This window comes from Mya arenaria, chromosome 11 (genome assembly GCF_026914265.1).
Source record: "Mya arenaria isolate MELC-2E11 chromosome 11, ASM2691426v1".
Taxonomy (NCBI): Eukaryota; Metazoa; Mollusca; class Bivalvia; order Myida; family Myidae; genus Mya; species Mya arenaria.
Window position 1 is genome coordinate 33288192 of NC_069132.1, and position 13281 is coordinate 33301472.

At 35.2% G+C, this 13281-nt stretch overlaps 1 protein-coding gene across 2 annotated transcripts; it reads right to left on the reverse strand.

The window, feature by feature from the left end:
• Positions 1-8069: 8069 nt before the first annotated feature.
• Positions 8070-10486, reverse strand: LOC128208764 (neurogenic locus notch homolog protein 1-like). 2 transcript variants are annotated; one of them, XM_052912343.1, is made up of 2 exons: positions 10345-10486; positions 8070-9960 (listed from the first exon to the last, which is right to left on the reverse strand). In XM_052912343.1, the coding sequence occupies exons 1-2, from the start codon at positions 10388-10390 to the stop codon at positions 8834-8836; spliced, it is 1173 nt and encodes a 390-aa protein (XP_052768303.1). In that variant the 5' UTR covers positions 10391-10486; the 3' UTR covers positions 8070-8833. The 2 variants fall into 2 exon arrangements, with proteins under 2 accessions (XP_052768303.1, XP_052768305.1); XM_052912345.1 differs by having other exon boundaries at positions 10397-10467.
• Between the last annotated feature and the right edge of the window lie 2795 nt (positions 10487-13281).

Here is a 13281-nt window from a genome sequence, read left to right on the forward strand (position 1 = left end):
AGCTGTTTTTAATATTAAACAGTTGTGTAATTGTTTTCCAGCCTCAGAATGTCACTATCATCAAGTAACACTAAAATAGCCCCTCACGAACGCTTACACATTTTAACTCATTAATAGCTAAAACTTTCAACACAAATGTATGTAAACTTCAAATGTTGAAACTAATGTTTGCATATAAACAGTTGTGCTATTGTTTTAAACTGTATTTTTATGTAATTTAAAATCGCCGCGTAAATTGATTAGTCTCCATAGCCTAATATATATAAAAAAATCATACAGCAAACAAATAGTTCAGAAAGTCACGAATTGATCATTATGCTGATAGGTAAAATGATCACCTCCATATGATCTCAGTATCGAGTATGACGTCTATGATAGACAACAACTTCGTCAAGTCTACGCCTCATAGACCCACACAACCTGCGCACCAGGTTCATCTGAATGCAGTCCCACTTTTCCCGAAGAGCAATTGTCAATTCCTAAACATTGCGTGGCTGCTGCGGACGATGACGTAGACGAGGTCATATGACATGATACATGTATTACATTGGATTGAGGTCAGGTGAGACAGAGGGCCACGGAAGAGTATCTACGCCGTTAATGTGTAGAGAGTTTATGGTAAGTCTTTCTGACAGAGGACGTGCATTTTCTTCCTGAAATACTGACCCAGGGCGTTGACGTACCATAGGCACGACTACCTGTTAAACGACCTTGTCAATGTATCTTCTTGCAATTAGTGTTCCTCGGACGAAATAGAGGTCAGGTTGAAATGAGTGATTGATTGCCGCCCAAACACCACCGCCACCGTAATGGTTATATTGCAATACGCAGTTACGCACGTTGCGTTTGTGACGACGCCTGTATACACGCAGACTCCCGTCAGTGTTACAGAGATTAAATCGTAATTCATTATTAAATATCACGAAAGGTGCACCTTTGTCTACCGCCTAGTGATGTCGAACTTGACGCTGAGGTTTATAGTCCTTTTCTATTGCCATTATAAGGTTCGACGTTGGCCGCGCTGTAACAAACCGATTGCGGAGATGACGTGTACATATTATATTGTCCTGACGTGCTTACGTCATGCGAGGCGCACCTAACTTTGGCCTGTCTGTCCCACTCCCCGTTTAATTTACCCATGTAGTTAGCGTGATAGTGTCGAACAAGACACGTTAAAACGTCTATCGAAGGCTTCTAGGGTACGGCCACACTCTAGCATTTCTAACATCCTAGCATAACTTTCATTGCTTAGTCCAGGCATTCCAAACTATTAAAAGAAGCACAACTTGTTTCCAAAATTCGTTTTGTAAATCAATGTACGGCTATACATGTAGTATTTTGGGTTAAAACATTTTATAGTTGTATGTGTCGCACGTGCAAAATGTGCGCTGACACACGTTTGACTCCATGGATGTGTACTGGAACATAAATTTCTTTGTCCACGAACTAGAGACATGAAAAAAACCCCAATCTACTGAGATTATGATGACTATTTTGAGTTCGTGAAACATATATGTATATATATATACATTTTTCCTATGTAGCGTCTTTTACTTAGATCAGTTTATTACATCGGTTATTGATTCCAACTACAGTTCGTCAACCAGTTCCGGTTAATCAATTTATTCGATGCGAAAAAATCTATTAATGCATTAAACTAATTTTTGTTTATAGGTGGCTGATATGCAAAATGTCTTGCCTGAAATATGCTACAATCATTTTATTTCCCGCATGCGTTAATTTTGACACAGTTAACTTTTGTTTCAAGACCATATTCAACCACTTCCGGTTAATTTAAGGTGTTCCGAAAACAGAATTAGGGACCATCTCAAACTGAAAGTTGACTGTCAGATTTGACAGCTGTGTATTTGTTTTGACAGAACCAATATATTTACACCTTTTTCTACTCTTGTTGTTGAAAATAATTTGTTTTAAGTATGTTTTAATAAATAAAAACTCACTATGTACAATGTTAGTTACTGATTTATTATTTCAACAATCATGACATCACAAGTTCCTTTGATGATCCTTCAGGTATTGCATTTAATGCATCTGAAATAACCTTAAAGTCATCTTCACATGAGGTAGAAATGATGTAATTACATGGTAGCACAACCCCACCCCCTTCTTCATGTTGAGCTGGCCAGGGTGGGTAGCTAGGTACAGGTGCACCTGTGACCTCTGAGGACACTTTGCCACCTCTGTCTATGATATTTCTGAAGAAGGGTGCCAAAGATCTGGGAGCACGACCAATTGGCAAACCAGCCACATCCTCTAGCTTTAAATGTCTTTTTTCGTCAGTTGTCATTCCCAGTTCATCCTTTGAAAAGAAATCCAACTCAGGAATCCACACTAGACAGGCACATACATCCTTGATATTTGTGTACTCCGGTTGAACATTAAGGAGACAAGATGGTGTAGTCATTGGAGGTCTTATTTCAAAAGCATGATATCCCTTGATGACTGAGTGCTTCAAAGTCATTTGATACAAAGGAACACCATCATGTTGCTTGGAAGAAGGTTCACCACTACTATCTTGCTTCTGAATGTTTTTTAAAAGATCTGGAGAGTTAAATGTGCGTAACAGTGTTACCCAGCCACCTGATCAACATACCTTTAACATGAAAAATGCAATAAAGTTTTTAATATTTATGTAGCATTTTAGAATTGTAAGCATCTATTCTAAGATATAATGCTCACATACATTCACCAAAGCAAAAGAACTAAAGTGTTCTAAAGGTGCTTATAAAATAATGTGTATTATAAATGTTTATAACATAAGTTTCATTTTCAAAGGCAACATATCATATAATGTTATACACTCATTACTATATAGAATATTTAAATATAAAAATGAGGTTATTGTACAATGAGTTTTGAATTTGCAATGTGACAAAATTTGTATCATCATCAAATGTCCATACTCTGTGGATAGTAAAATGTATATCAAATACTATTGTAAAATGTCTTCTTTGTAAAAAGTAACACATTTAAAGTACAATACGTATTTTTTATATATTTTCACATTTAAAGTAGGTTTGTAAATTTGTCATGAGAAGCAGGTTTGAAACACTATTTTTCATGTATGTCTTCACATTTGAAGTAGGTTTTCTTAGAATTTAACACATTTGAAACATGAACAACTTTCTCTGAGCTCTATTCAGTTGACTTATTTGCAGTTATGGCAAACAAAATTCTCTTCTGTCTTATTTGCAGTTATGGCAAACAAAATTCTCTTCTGTCTTGTCATACTCAAAACTTATTGGTATAAAACAGTCTTCATGCAGCCATGCTGTGCAATTATCACATTGAATCCATGTGTTGCCAAGCATTAGTGCCTGATCTTCAGTCCATGTCATTTCACAGACAACACAAAAAGCATCATTATTATTGTTCAAATCACATTCTATGCTCGGTTCAATTCTCTTTTGTCTGTCACCTTTTGAATATTTCACTGCTGCTTTTCCTTTAAAGGCATTTGTTGCGGACTTTCCTTTCACTGCAGCATTTACTGGGGCTTTTCCTTTCACTGCGAGGTTGCCAGATGACGTAGCTTTCAAATAAACTTGTTTTGCCTTCGTCTCTTTCTCAGCAAACTTCCGTATCTTATCTAAGTTTTTATTCTCAAGTTTTCTGATACACTCAGGCGAGGTCAGGTGGTCAGGTAGTTCGTCTAAAGTGCTTTTGCGTTTTACTTTCATAGATGAGACTTTGGGTAATTTCAATGCCTTTTTCATTACATGCGACACATGACTTTCAGATGTTTTACTATCTGACTTCTTTCTGGTTAGATTCTTTCACTGGATCTTGATTATTAGTTGAGCTATCTGACTGGATACTTTCGTCTGATATTACTTTTCTTTGCACCTTCGACTTTAAAAGTACATGAGTATCGTACCCTGGTGATATGCCTTTTATATCGAAATTCTCTTGCAGCCTGTTTTCATACGTCTGCTTAACTGGCGTTGACAATACACTTGCATACGCATTGAATACTTCTTCATTTATATCAATGAGTATTTTCTCTCTGTTCTGATTCCTTCTCGGATTCCTTTACTATGGATGCCCCATCAGATTCACTGAATGTTAGACCTGTCTTCAACTGCTCATCTGAGATGACTTCACGGTTGACAGGGTAGATGCCTGATGAACGAAAGCTACTAACGATAGTACATGGCTTGTACAAATCGTTAAAGCAATCCTTTAACTTCTCTGCAAAATTTGTTTTGTTTTGTTTATTACTACACCCGGGTGTTCTCGATTGTGTTTCCGGACAATCGTATACCACTGTTTCTTCATTGGTCCAAACACGCCCTTGTCAAGTGGTTGCATAAGGTGAGTTGCATTAGGCACAATTCTGTACAGTTCAATTCCCCTTGATCGTGAATATTGTACGATTGATGTGTGAACCAATTGAGTCTATCAACAATACAACCGGTTTTTCTGTCACAATATGTTTGTCAAAGTGGTCAAGGTATTTCTCAAATGTTTCAATGTTCATCCACCCCTTTTCCGTGTAGGACACAAATCCACCTGTAAGGAACAATTTAATGGATTAACACCTTTTGGTGGTGGGGCAGGGTAAACGTAGAATGGTGGCATCATTGCCCCACTAGCACTTGCTGAAAACATAACGGTCAATCGTGCCTTCGTCGATGATCCTGACATATGTGGTACTTGTGTTGGAAATTTCTCCCTACAAGGTCCAATTATATATCCTGCTTTACTTCCCATTTGAAAACCGGTCTCATCGGCATTCCATATCCGTTCGGGCTTGTTGAGAAGATCTTTCTCAGCTAGGAAATCTCTGAAGTTTGAATACCATTTATCAAACCGTTCACTTGTGAGTCTGCTTCTTGAAGCTTCAAGCAAAACTTCTTTCCTTAAGCCAACAATGTATTTGTTTCTATCCATAAACTTCTTGTACCATTCATAGGAAGGTCTATCATCAGTGAATGGAGTTTTCCTGTTTTCTTTCCGTATAATACCCTGGATATGATCCAGAAACTCACAGGGCCGTAGCCCCATCCCTCTTTTCGCTATATCACTAAGATACTGAGCAAGTTCTGTTTCCTCTTCCCTAGAAAATACTGTTCCTGGTCCATTCCTTGAAGCTATTGCAGTCTCCCCTGAGACTCTTCTGTACAAATAACTGTAACTGAGACTGTGCTCTATCGAAGCTTTACGTCGTACAAGGCACCTCTTGTTCTCACTATCTTGTCTTTGTGTGGAGATTGCGGCTTTTTGTATTTCTTCTTCACCTTCTCTGCTGATCTGACTACTTGACTGGTCCCTGGGGTTACCTTTAATGTTTAGAAAATGCATATTACGTACATGTTTTATATAACTTTTTATTCTTTAAAAACATCACTTGTGTTAAAGGAACAATAGCTATGAGAAATAAATGGCTATATCAGAGTTTATCCCCTTAGTAAAGTTGATACAGTCAATAAATAATAAGTAATTACTGTAGTAAGTTAAAATACGTACAGACAGACATACGCACTAACAAGTGTAATACTAAATGTTTTCCACATTTTGAGGGCATCAATACATGCAAACAAAACACAATCAATGATAATTGCTGCATCAGCTATGATAAATTGAAAATAATAATAATCTTGAGCAGACCCCTAAATATCATGAATTCACGAATGACTGATCCGTAATTGGTTCAATAACATGCCTCACAAAAGTGGGTCACATAGACAGAATGCATTTACATTTGCATTAGATTTTTTCTGTGCTGGTACTGCAATAATAGAACAAACTTTTAAAATTTACCTTTTTCCGTTTTGGTGCCATTAAAATATAACTTTTGTAAAGAATTTCACACACTACTTTCTTCCGTTGTCAATTTCTGCAAAATATCGTCTGCAGTAATCTGTGTCAGTAGGCGCTTGACCGGAAGTAAACAATATGTCAAAACCAAAAATTTGTAAATTGTGCAGGGAAAAGGCTATTTTATGGGAATCGATGGGAATTTTTTCTGATTCTATCTAATTCTTTCTAGCATGGGAAACGAAATATAAAAGTTAACCGGAACTGCTTCATAATCGGAACTGATTGACGAACTGTACTGACAGTCAGATATAGTTCTTATCCATTACTCAGTATTTGGTATCACATAAAAATGTATTATAGACTTCGCCATAGAGTTACTTTAAACATAATTTGTTTCATAAAAAATACATTGAAACAACACATATTATCCCCTCTCTCCTTTTCGAATATGTTGCAATAAATTGTGTTTCCAGTTTAGATAAAATTTAATCAAATTAAAGATGCACTCGTACTCCCAAATAAGATTTTTCACACTTTATATAATTGTTTAAATATACCAATGTCGAACAAATGTTGTTTTTTTTATGAAGGATACCGATTTTAATTTGAAAGACAGGTGCAGAAAACACGGTATTTTAACCTTATGAGAAGATAGTAGATCGCTGTAAATTTTTTAGGACCCACCAATCATTTAATATTTTTGCGTTTTCAAATATTTAATCTTGTTATCAGTAATTAATATTATACATAAGTGCATTATTAAGTCGTCCTCATTTATCAGAGATTCGATCATGATACATCTAACATGTGGTACGCATTGCATCACCACTCTGGTGGACGAGAATGTATTAAGTAAGTAGTTAAAGGTTTATCACTCTAAAATTATGTTTGTCATTCATGTGTATGCATTGATTTTGAATAAGAGTGTCAATTTAAGAAAAGGCATTGCAGAAACTCATTATAAATGTAAATATTTTAGCATATGATTATAATAGAATGCATAAGCAAGAGTAGCTTAATCGGTTTCAATGTCGAACGGTACAAAAGAAGGAAAAGAGAAGAAAGTTGAGTGTATGTTAGATATGTATACATGTTTGTATGTATGATAGAAGAAAATGATAGCGCAAGTAAGTGACTGAGAAACGGGGAGTTCGGACACTGACGTTCAAATTAAGTTTTCGAGGGATTAATGAGTTTGAAAATAATTGTTTATTTTGTAAAAGAAGATTTACGTAGATTGTAGAAACTAACACCATACATTTGAGCTTGGATGAGATTTGGTACATTGAGACATAGAGTTCTTCACCTGTAAGAATAATACTGATCAAAACTTCCATCTTCTCCCAGACATTTAATGCAGGCAATGTACGCCAAGTTATCAGATAAATGTAAGCAACAGATATGGCAAACAGTACTGGGCGATTTTAATTACATGGATAATATACACATCCTTAAGTATATACACTTAATGAACACCTGTTTAGAATACAACCTACATATTCAGCCAATAAAATTGCAGATAGGCAATTATAAAGTAGTAGAAGTTTTCAGAACACCCCAATTCCTAAGTTTTACATTTTTGCTTTTTTTCAACTAAGCCATTTTTTCAACCTCATTTCAGTTAAAAGAACTTTCATAAAATGTTTTGAAACATTATATGACAGATGTGTGCTGTAAACGTTTTCATTTATATAAATAACACACACTCCAATCCAATAAATAAATAAAAAATAAAATAAAATAATCCAATGAAATTTTCATGTCAATATGGTAGCAAAACTATGCATACATCACACCCGAGTGAATCATATAAAACATCAATTATATAAAAGTTTGGGGGAGGGGATCTCCTTAACCCTCCTAAGCCGTTCTCCATCCCTGTAGAAGGGGGCACACGTTCTTATTAAATTGCGCCCAAAGTAACTTAAACTCCTGAATCAACCACTGAGCATCATGGTACGACCACAGAACGTCGTAAATAAGCCCAACAACTTAAAGATACGGAATTACAAATATATTATATTGAGTATTGTATGTGCTACCTTCTTTGGCTTTATATATTTTCAAATATTCGCAAGCATTGATACTAGCATGCATGTGTATATATGTTTCTCTCTTTGTATATTTTCAGAACTGATGTTGTGGAGAACTAGCCGAAAACGTCGACACCCAATTCAAACTTGCCATGCAACAAGTGTTAACGAAACTGGAATTATAGTGCATAACACAGACCAAGGCAAAATAATCTTTACTTTTTTTTTGAAAAAGAAAACGATGCGAGAGAGCAGATTTTTTCAAATTTATTTCACTAATCATTCTTATTATTTTTTCGTCACAAAAAGTAAATAATTAAATAAACAAATACATTCTTTTTTAAATGGCACACAACTGCGTTCTTATTTGAAAAGCCTTCTGAAACGATATCATCAACTGCATGACATTTCAACGTTTTTTTTTGCTAAAAAAAAACAATATAAAGAAATAATTATTCCTTCCACTTGGCCCTCCAAAATAACATGCCTGTAACCAGGCATTCCAACTCAACATACTCGTTAATCAACTGTTATTATTTATTACAGTGTTTTAGTTATTATCGAGCAGTTTTCAAACAAATTGTCCAAGAAATTACATTAAAGATTCACTTTTACTTCCAAATTAGATTTACCACAATTAATACATTTTTTAGTATACCCAAAAGAATGAATAAATATCGAAAACGAGTTTAATTTGAAAGAAAAGTGCAGAAAACACGGTATTTCTATCTTAAGAGACGATATTAGATCACAGTAAATATTTTAGCACTCACCAGTCAATTAATATTTTTGCGTATTCAGCTATTAAATACTCGGTTACAATCTTGTTATCAGTTATATATATATATATATATATTCCATAAATGCATTATTTAGTAAGTAGTTAAAGGTTTATCACTCAAAGTTTATGTTTGTTATACAATCACAATCACAACGAACACAAAAACAAAATATATACATATGTTTGCCTAAAACACCTACTTTTGGAAGACAAGGCTGTATGCTAAACTTATGTTCTAATAAGGCATACTTCGCAAAGCATCAAAATATGTCGGCGGTTGTTGGCATACTTCTTCATAGCTTGGCGGACCTATGAAACCTACAGCAGGAATGGAATTCTGTGATGCATTCAAGGAAAAGTGTGTATTAAACTGTTCGAAATTTTGTCTTGTATGAACATTCTGTGCTGATCCCTCTTTATGTTTTCTTCTATCGTTCATATACCAAACAACTATGATTAGAAATGCTACAATAACGACTACAGCGAGTGTTATTCCAACTGTTTCCGAAGCACCTAAACTATATAAATCTTTACCATAGTTCGCATTTTTAACACAGGGATCTATGTAATTATCATTTGTAATGTTGTCCCTGAACTGGCAAAAATCACCATGAAATCCACATGGGCACTCACAAGTATGCCATCCGTTTTCATTATTTACAAAACAAGAACCTCCATTTCTACACATTCGATTGTTTCTCATACTTGGACACTGGCTCCTAGATTGTTTTTGTGGTAGTATTTCCTTTGTATTTGGGTACTGGCAAAATGTACCCGTGAAACTATTTGGACATTTACAGCCATAGCTAATCCGCCAACCGCTTATAAATCGAACACACTTACCCCTTTTACAAAGTCGATTATCACAATTGTTCTGATAAAGAGCTCGTTCGTCCATTTTCTCGCAAAACTGTCCGACAGTACCACATTTGCAAGAGCACCCAAAGTATTGTCCTTGAATATATGCCTTTGCTTCATTTTCACATTCCCAACTTTCTGAAAGGAATTTTCTATCTATGTGTTCGCATCTTGATCCTTTGAAGCCCAAAGGACAATCACAATAATTTGTCGTATTATCCCCCGGTACGGCCTCTATGCACACACCACCATGGCAATCAAGGGTAGAAGAACATGGCGTTTCTATTGCAGTATAATTGTTTTGACACGTGTCACCAATTCTTTTCTCAGAGCAGATGCACGTGATGTTTTTCGTGTACTGGTCAAAGAAGCATTTCCCATCTCCATTACAGTTGACATTAATGTCACACTCGGTGTCAGCTTCGATGTCACAGTTTTCATTTTGCAATAAACTCGTTTCGTCTAGGCTGCAGTGTCCAGGTGGACATGCCGAGAATGATGTTCCTGAAAACACCCCACACATTTTAGATCTTCTTAAACGTTTGCTACCAAAATCATCTAAAGATATCTTTTATTAACCTTAAACTGCACTCTCACAGATTAAACGTTTTGACAACTTTTTTAATTTTTGTCTTGGAACGAGCCAATTTTTGAGAAAATCCATGGAAACCAGTGATATAAGACTGCTGACAAAAAACTTAGATCGCAGATTTTTATATTTAAGTTCAAAAACTGATGTTTGTAACGGTTTAAGCCATAAAACATTGATTTTCGAGCGAAAATATGAAAATCTGCGATCTGATATTTTGTCAGCAATCTTTTATCATTGGTTTGCTGATATTTACTAAATAATTGGCTCGTTTCTCCTTAAACAACAAAATGTATTACCTGCTAAACAGGTTAAGAAAAGAAACACTAACACATATCCATACATATTTACTTTTTCCTCCTTCTAATATTGATATTATCATTCAAAATACATTTTTTTTCAGGTGAACATTGAAATTCCAAATTCTTTATTTAGACGATGATTTGCTCCGCTTACATAAAATGTTTACCTGAAATTTAATATTTACCTTTATGTGCTCTGTTTTGCGCTAGTTAAATAACTTATTAAGTTGAATGCGCAAACCTTAAAGATGCACTCTTACTCCCAAATAAGATTTGCCACATTTTTTTTGATAATCCAGAAAGGATGAATAAATGTCGAAAGCAATGGTTCTTATGAACGATACCGAGTTTAATTTGAAAGAAATGAGCATAAAACACGGTCTTTCTACCTAATGACATTATATTAGACCACAGTAAATATTTTAGCATTCACCAATCATTTCAGCATATTTTTACGCTTTTTGCTATTAAAAACAAGGTTACAATATTGTTATCAGTAATTAATATTTCAATAAATGCATTATTTGAAAAGGAGTTAAAGGTTTGTCAGTCAAAATTGATGTTTGTTATTCATGTGTGTAATGATTTTGAATAAGAGTGTCGCTTTAACTAGAGAACCTGTTAATAATGTAAAGCATGGAAAGGTAAATGGTGGCAGTTCTGTGCACTTTCAAGCCTGTTTTAAGTCTGATGTAATCTATCTTACCGAAAAGGTCTCGCAAATATTAACTAGATAGCTAGATAATTTTTTGGCGAAAACTACCTGGTTAACACGAAACTAATCGCGAACGTTATCCGGTTATCTCACGGCAATAATATGCCACCATAAAAACGAAAACATTGTTACACAAAGATATTCATGTAAATAAGTATCATCGAGTAAAAACACATTACTTATACACGGTACAGACAAACGTATGCATGGCATCAAGGAGAATATGATTTTTTTTAACTCCACTAAAGATGCACTCTTACTGTCAAATATGATGTACCACAATTAATGCTATTGTTTTGATGCACCAGTCATTGGTAACCACGCCCCCGGTCAGGGGAATAGCCGGTACTTTGACTTTCGGTCCAGCAAACCCCGGTTAAAATCTCCGCCCTCCGGGGTCGGACTGATGGTCAAACCCCCGCCCAAATCCCCCGCACCCTAGGGAGCCAAGGTAAGGCAAATTCCCCGCTATATTTTGCTCAAAGTTAAAACCACCGCATTCACCCGGCACTGCGGGGCCACCTGAAAGGTAAAAATACGGCCCATTTTCCCCGATATACACCCGGACCTGGGGGAGGCCGTGGTTACAATTGACTGGTGCATAATTTACCGACAAGAATGAACATATCTCTGTCTGCATATAGAGTTGGAATCTCTAATCATAGAAGACCTTGGGGTTTACCTATAAGTTTATTATTATTTGTTTTATTGTTAAGTTTCCTCAAGTTAATGCATACTTTGATAAGATTTACCTTTTGCGTTTTATCTTTATTTAGGATTGTTGGGATAAGAGTGAGGTTTGTGCACTTAAAATGGTTTAAACCCCCAGTAAATTTACATTTTACTGACCGTTTAAGGCGGTACCTAACACTCCTTGATAAACATACCTAGTTTTCTATATATAGTATGTATGCACTGTGCTTCTTGTGGAGTTTTGTGCTGTTCTTCCATGTTTCTTGTTTGTGATTTTATGTTATATGTCTTTGGCGTTTACCCAGTGCCAATTAATCGGGTTTATGTTAAAACTTTTTGCTACTGAGCTTGTTTTTGTAGCTTTTCGCATAAATATATATATCGAAAACAATGGTTCTATAAAGGTTGCCGGGTTTAATTTGCTAGAAATGTGCAGAAAACACGGTTTTTCTACATTATGAGACGATAATTGATCACTGTAAATGAAAAATGTTTTAGGATTCACCAGTCATTTAATACCTGTGCGGTTTCAGCTATTAAATACACGGCTTCCATCTTGTTATCAGTAATTAATATTATCCATAAATGCATAATTAAGTAAGTAGTTTTTATCACTCTAAATTTATGTTCGAGTATCACTTTAATAATTTGCGTTCAGTGTTGTGTACTACTAGAGTAGGGATTGGTGTTGCAACGACTTAAAGTGTTTTGTTCTTGAATCATAAACCTCTTTAAAAGCCTAGCTTAAGCCTTCTTTAAGTGAACTCCCCCCCAAAAAAAAAACAACAACAACAAATACCCCAAACAAAAACAACAAAAAAACAACACGGGTATTTGTACACAACCTCGGTTAATTGATCTTAATTTTATTGCCTAATTGTCTTATCAGATCTCCAATCTGAGTATCCTGCTGTGTAGTTTGGGATTTTTTATTATAAAAATGGACCCTAAATGGCCCTGAGCTAATAAAGGAATACTCAGTAAACTGGCCCCTACTGTGACACCAGTGCAATAAGCAGGAGATGCACAGCAGGGGATTATCATGCCAAACATTCCTTAAACTAGGCCTTTGACACATCATGTTACAAACTTGCACATATTATAAGATTTAACAGAAAATATGTTGCGGTGCTCATGATGGTTTACCATAAATTCAGTGCACATGTACAGTGGTAAATAGTGTTTAAACGAAATTTGGAGCGGGTTTGAAAAAGGGGTTTGGAGCGAAAAGAAATCATCTACATTTACATGATGAAAAGATTTTGTAGAAGGCCTTTGAGATACATTGAATATTAGGTGAAAAAAGCTGCAGCTTGACATGCAACGAATTAAACCTTTGTCTAAAATCAATATATGGAATGTTATAGATTGTTGTTCCATGCACTACTCAACAAACTATAACTTAAACGATTAAAACATAATCAGACATATTTATTTTCATAAAACATGTGCATGCTTGTATATGGACATATGCAATAAGTTGAATGCTTGTTATCAGAATAAAAAAAATGTTGAATTAGCTTTGG

Excerpts from the sequence above, each read along its gene's own strand:
- LOC128208764 (XM_052912343.1), bottom strand. The coding sequence starts at position 10,390 with ATGTATGGATATGTGTTAGTGTTTCTTTTCTTAACCTGTTTAGCAG. Across the intron at positions 9,961-10,344 it reads TTTCTTAACCTGTTTAGCAG|GAACATCATTCTCGGCATGT; the intron begins GTAATACATTTT and ends GGGTGTTTTCAG.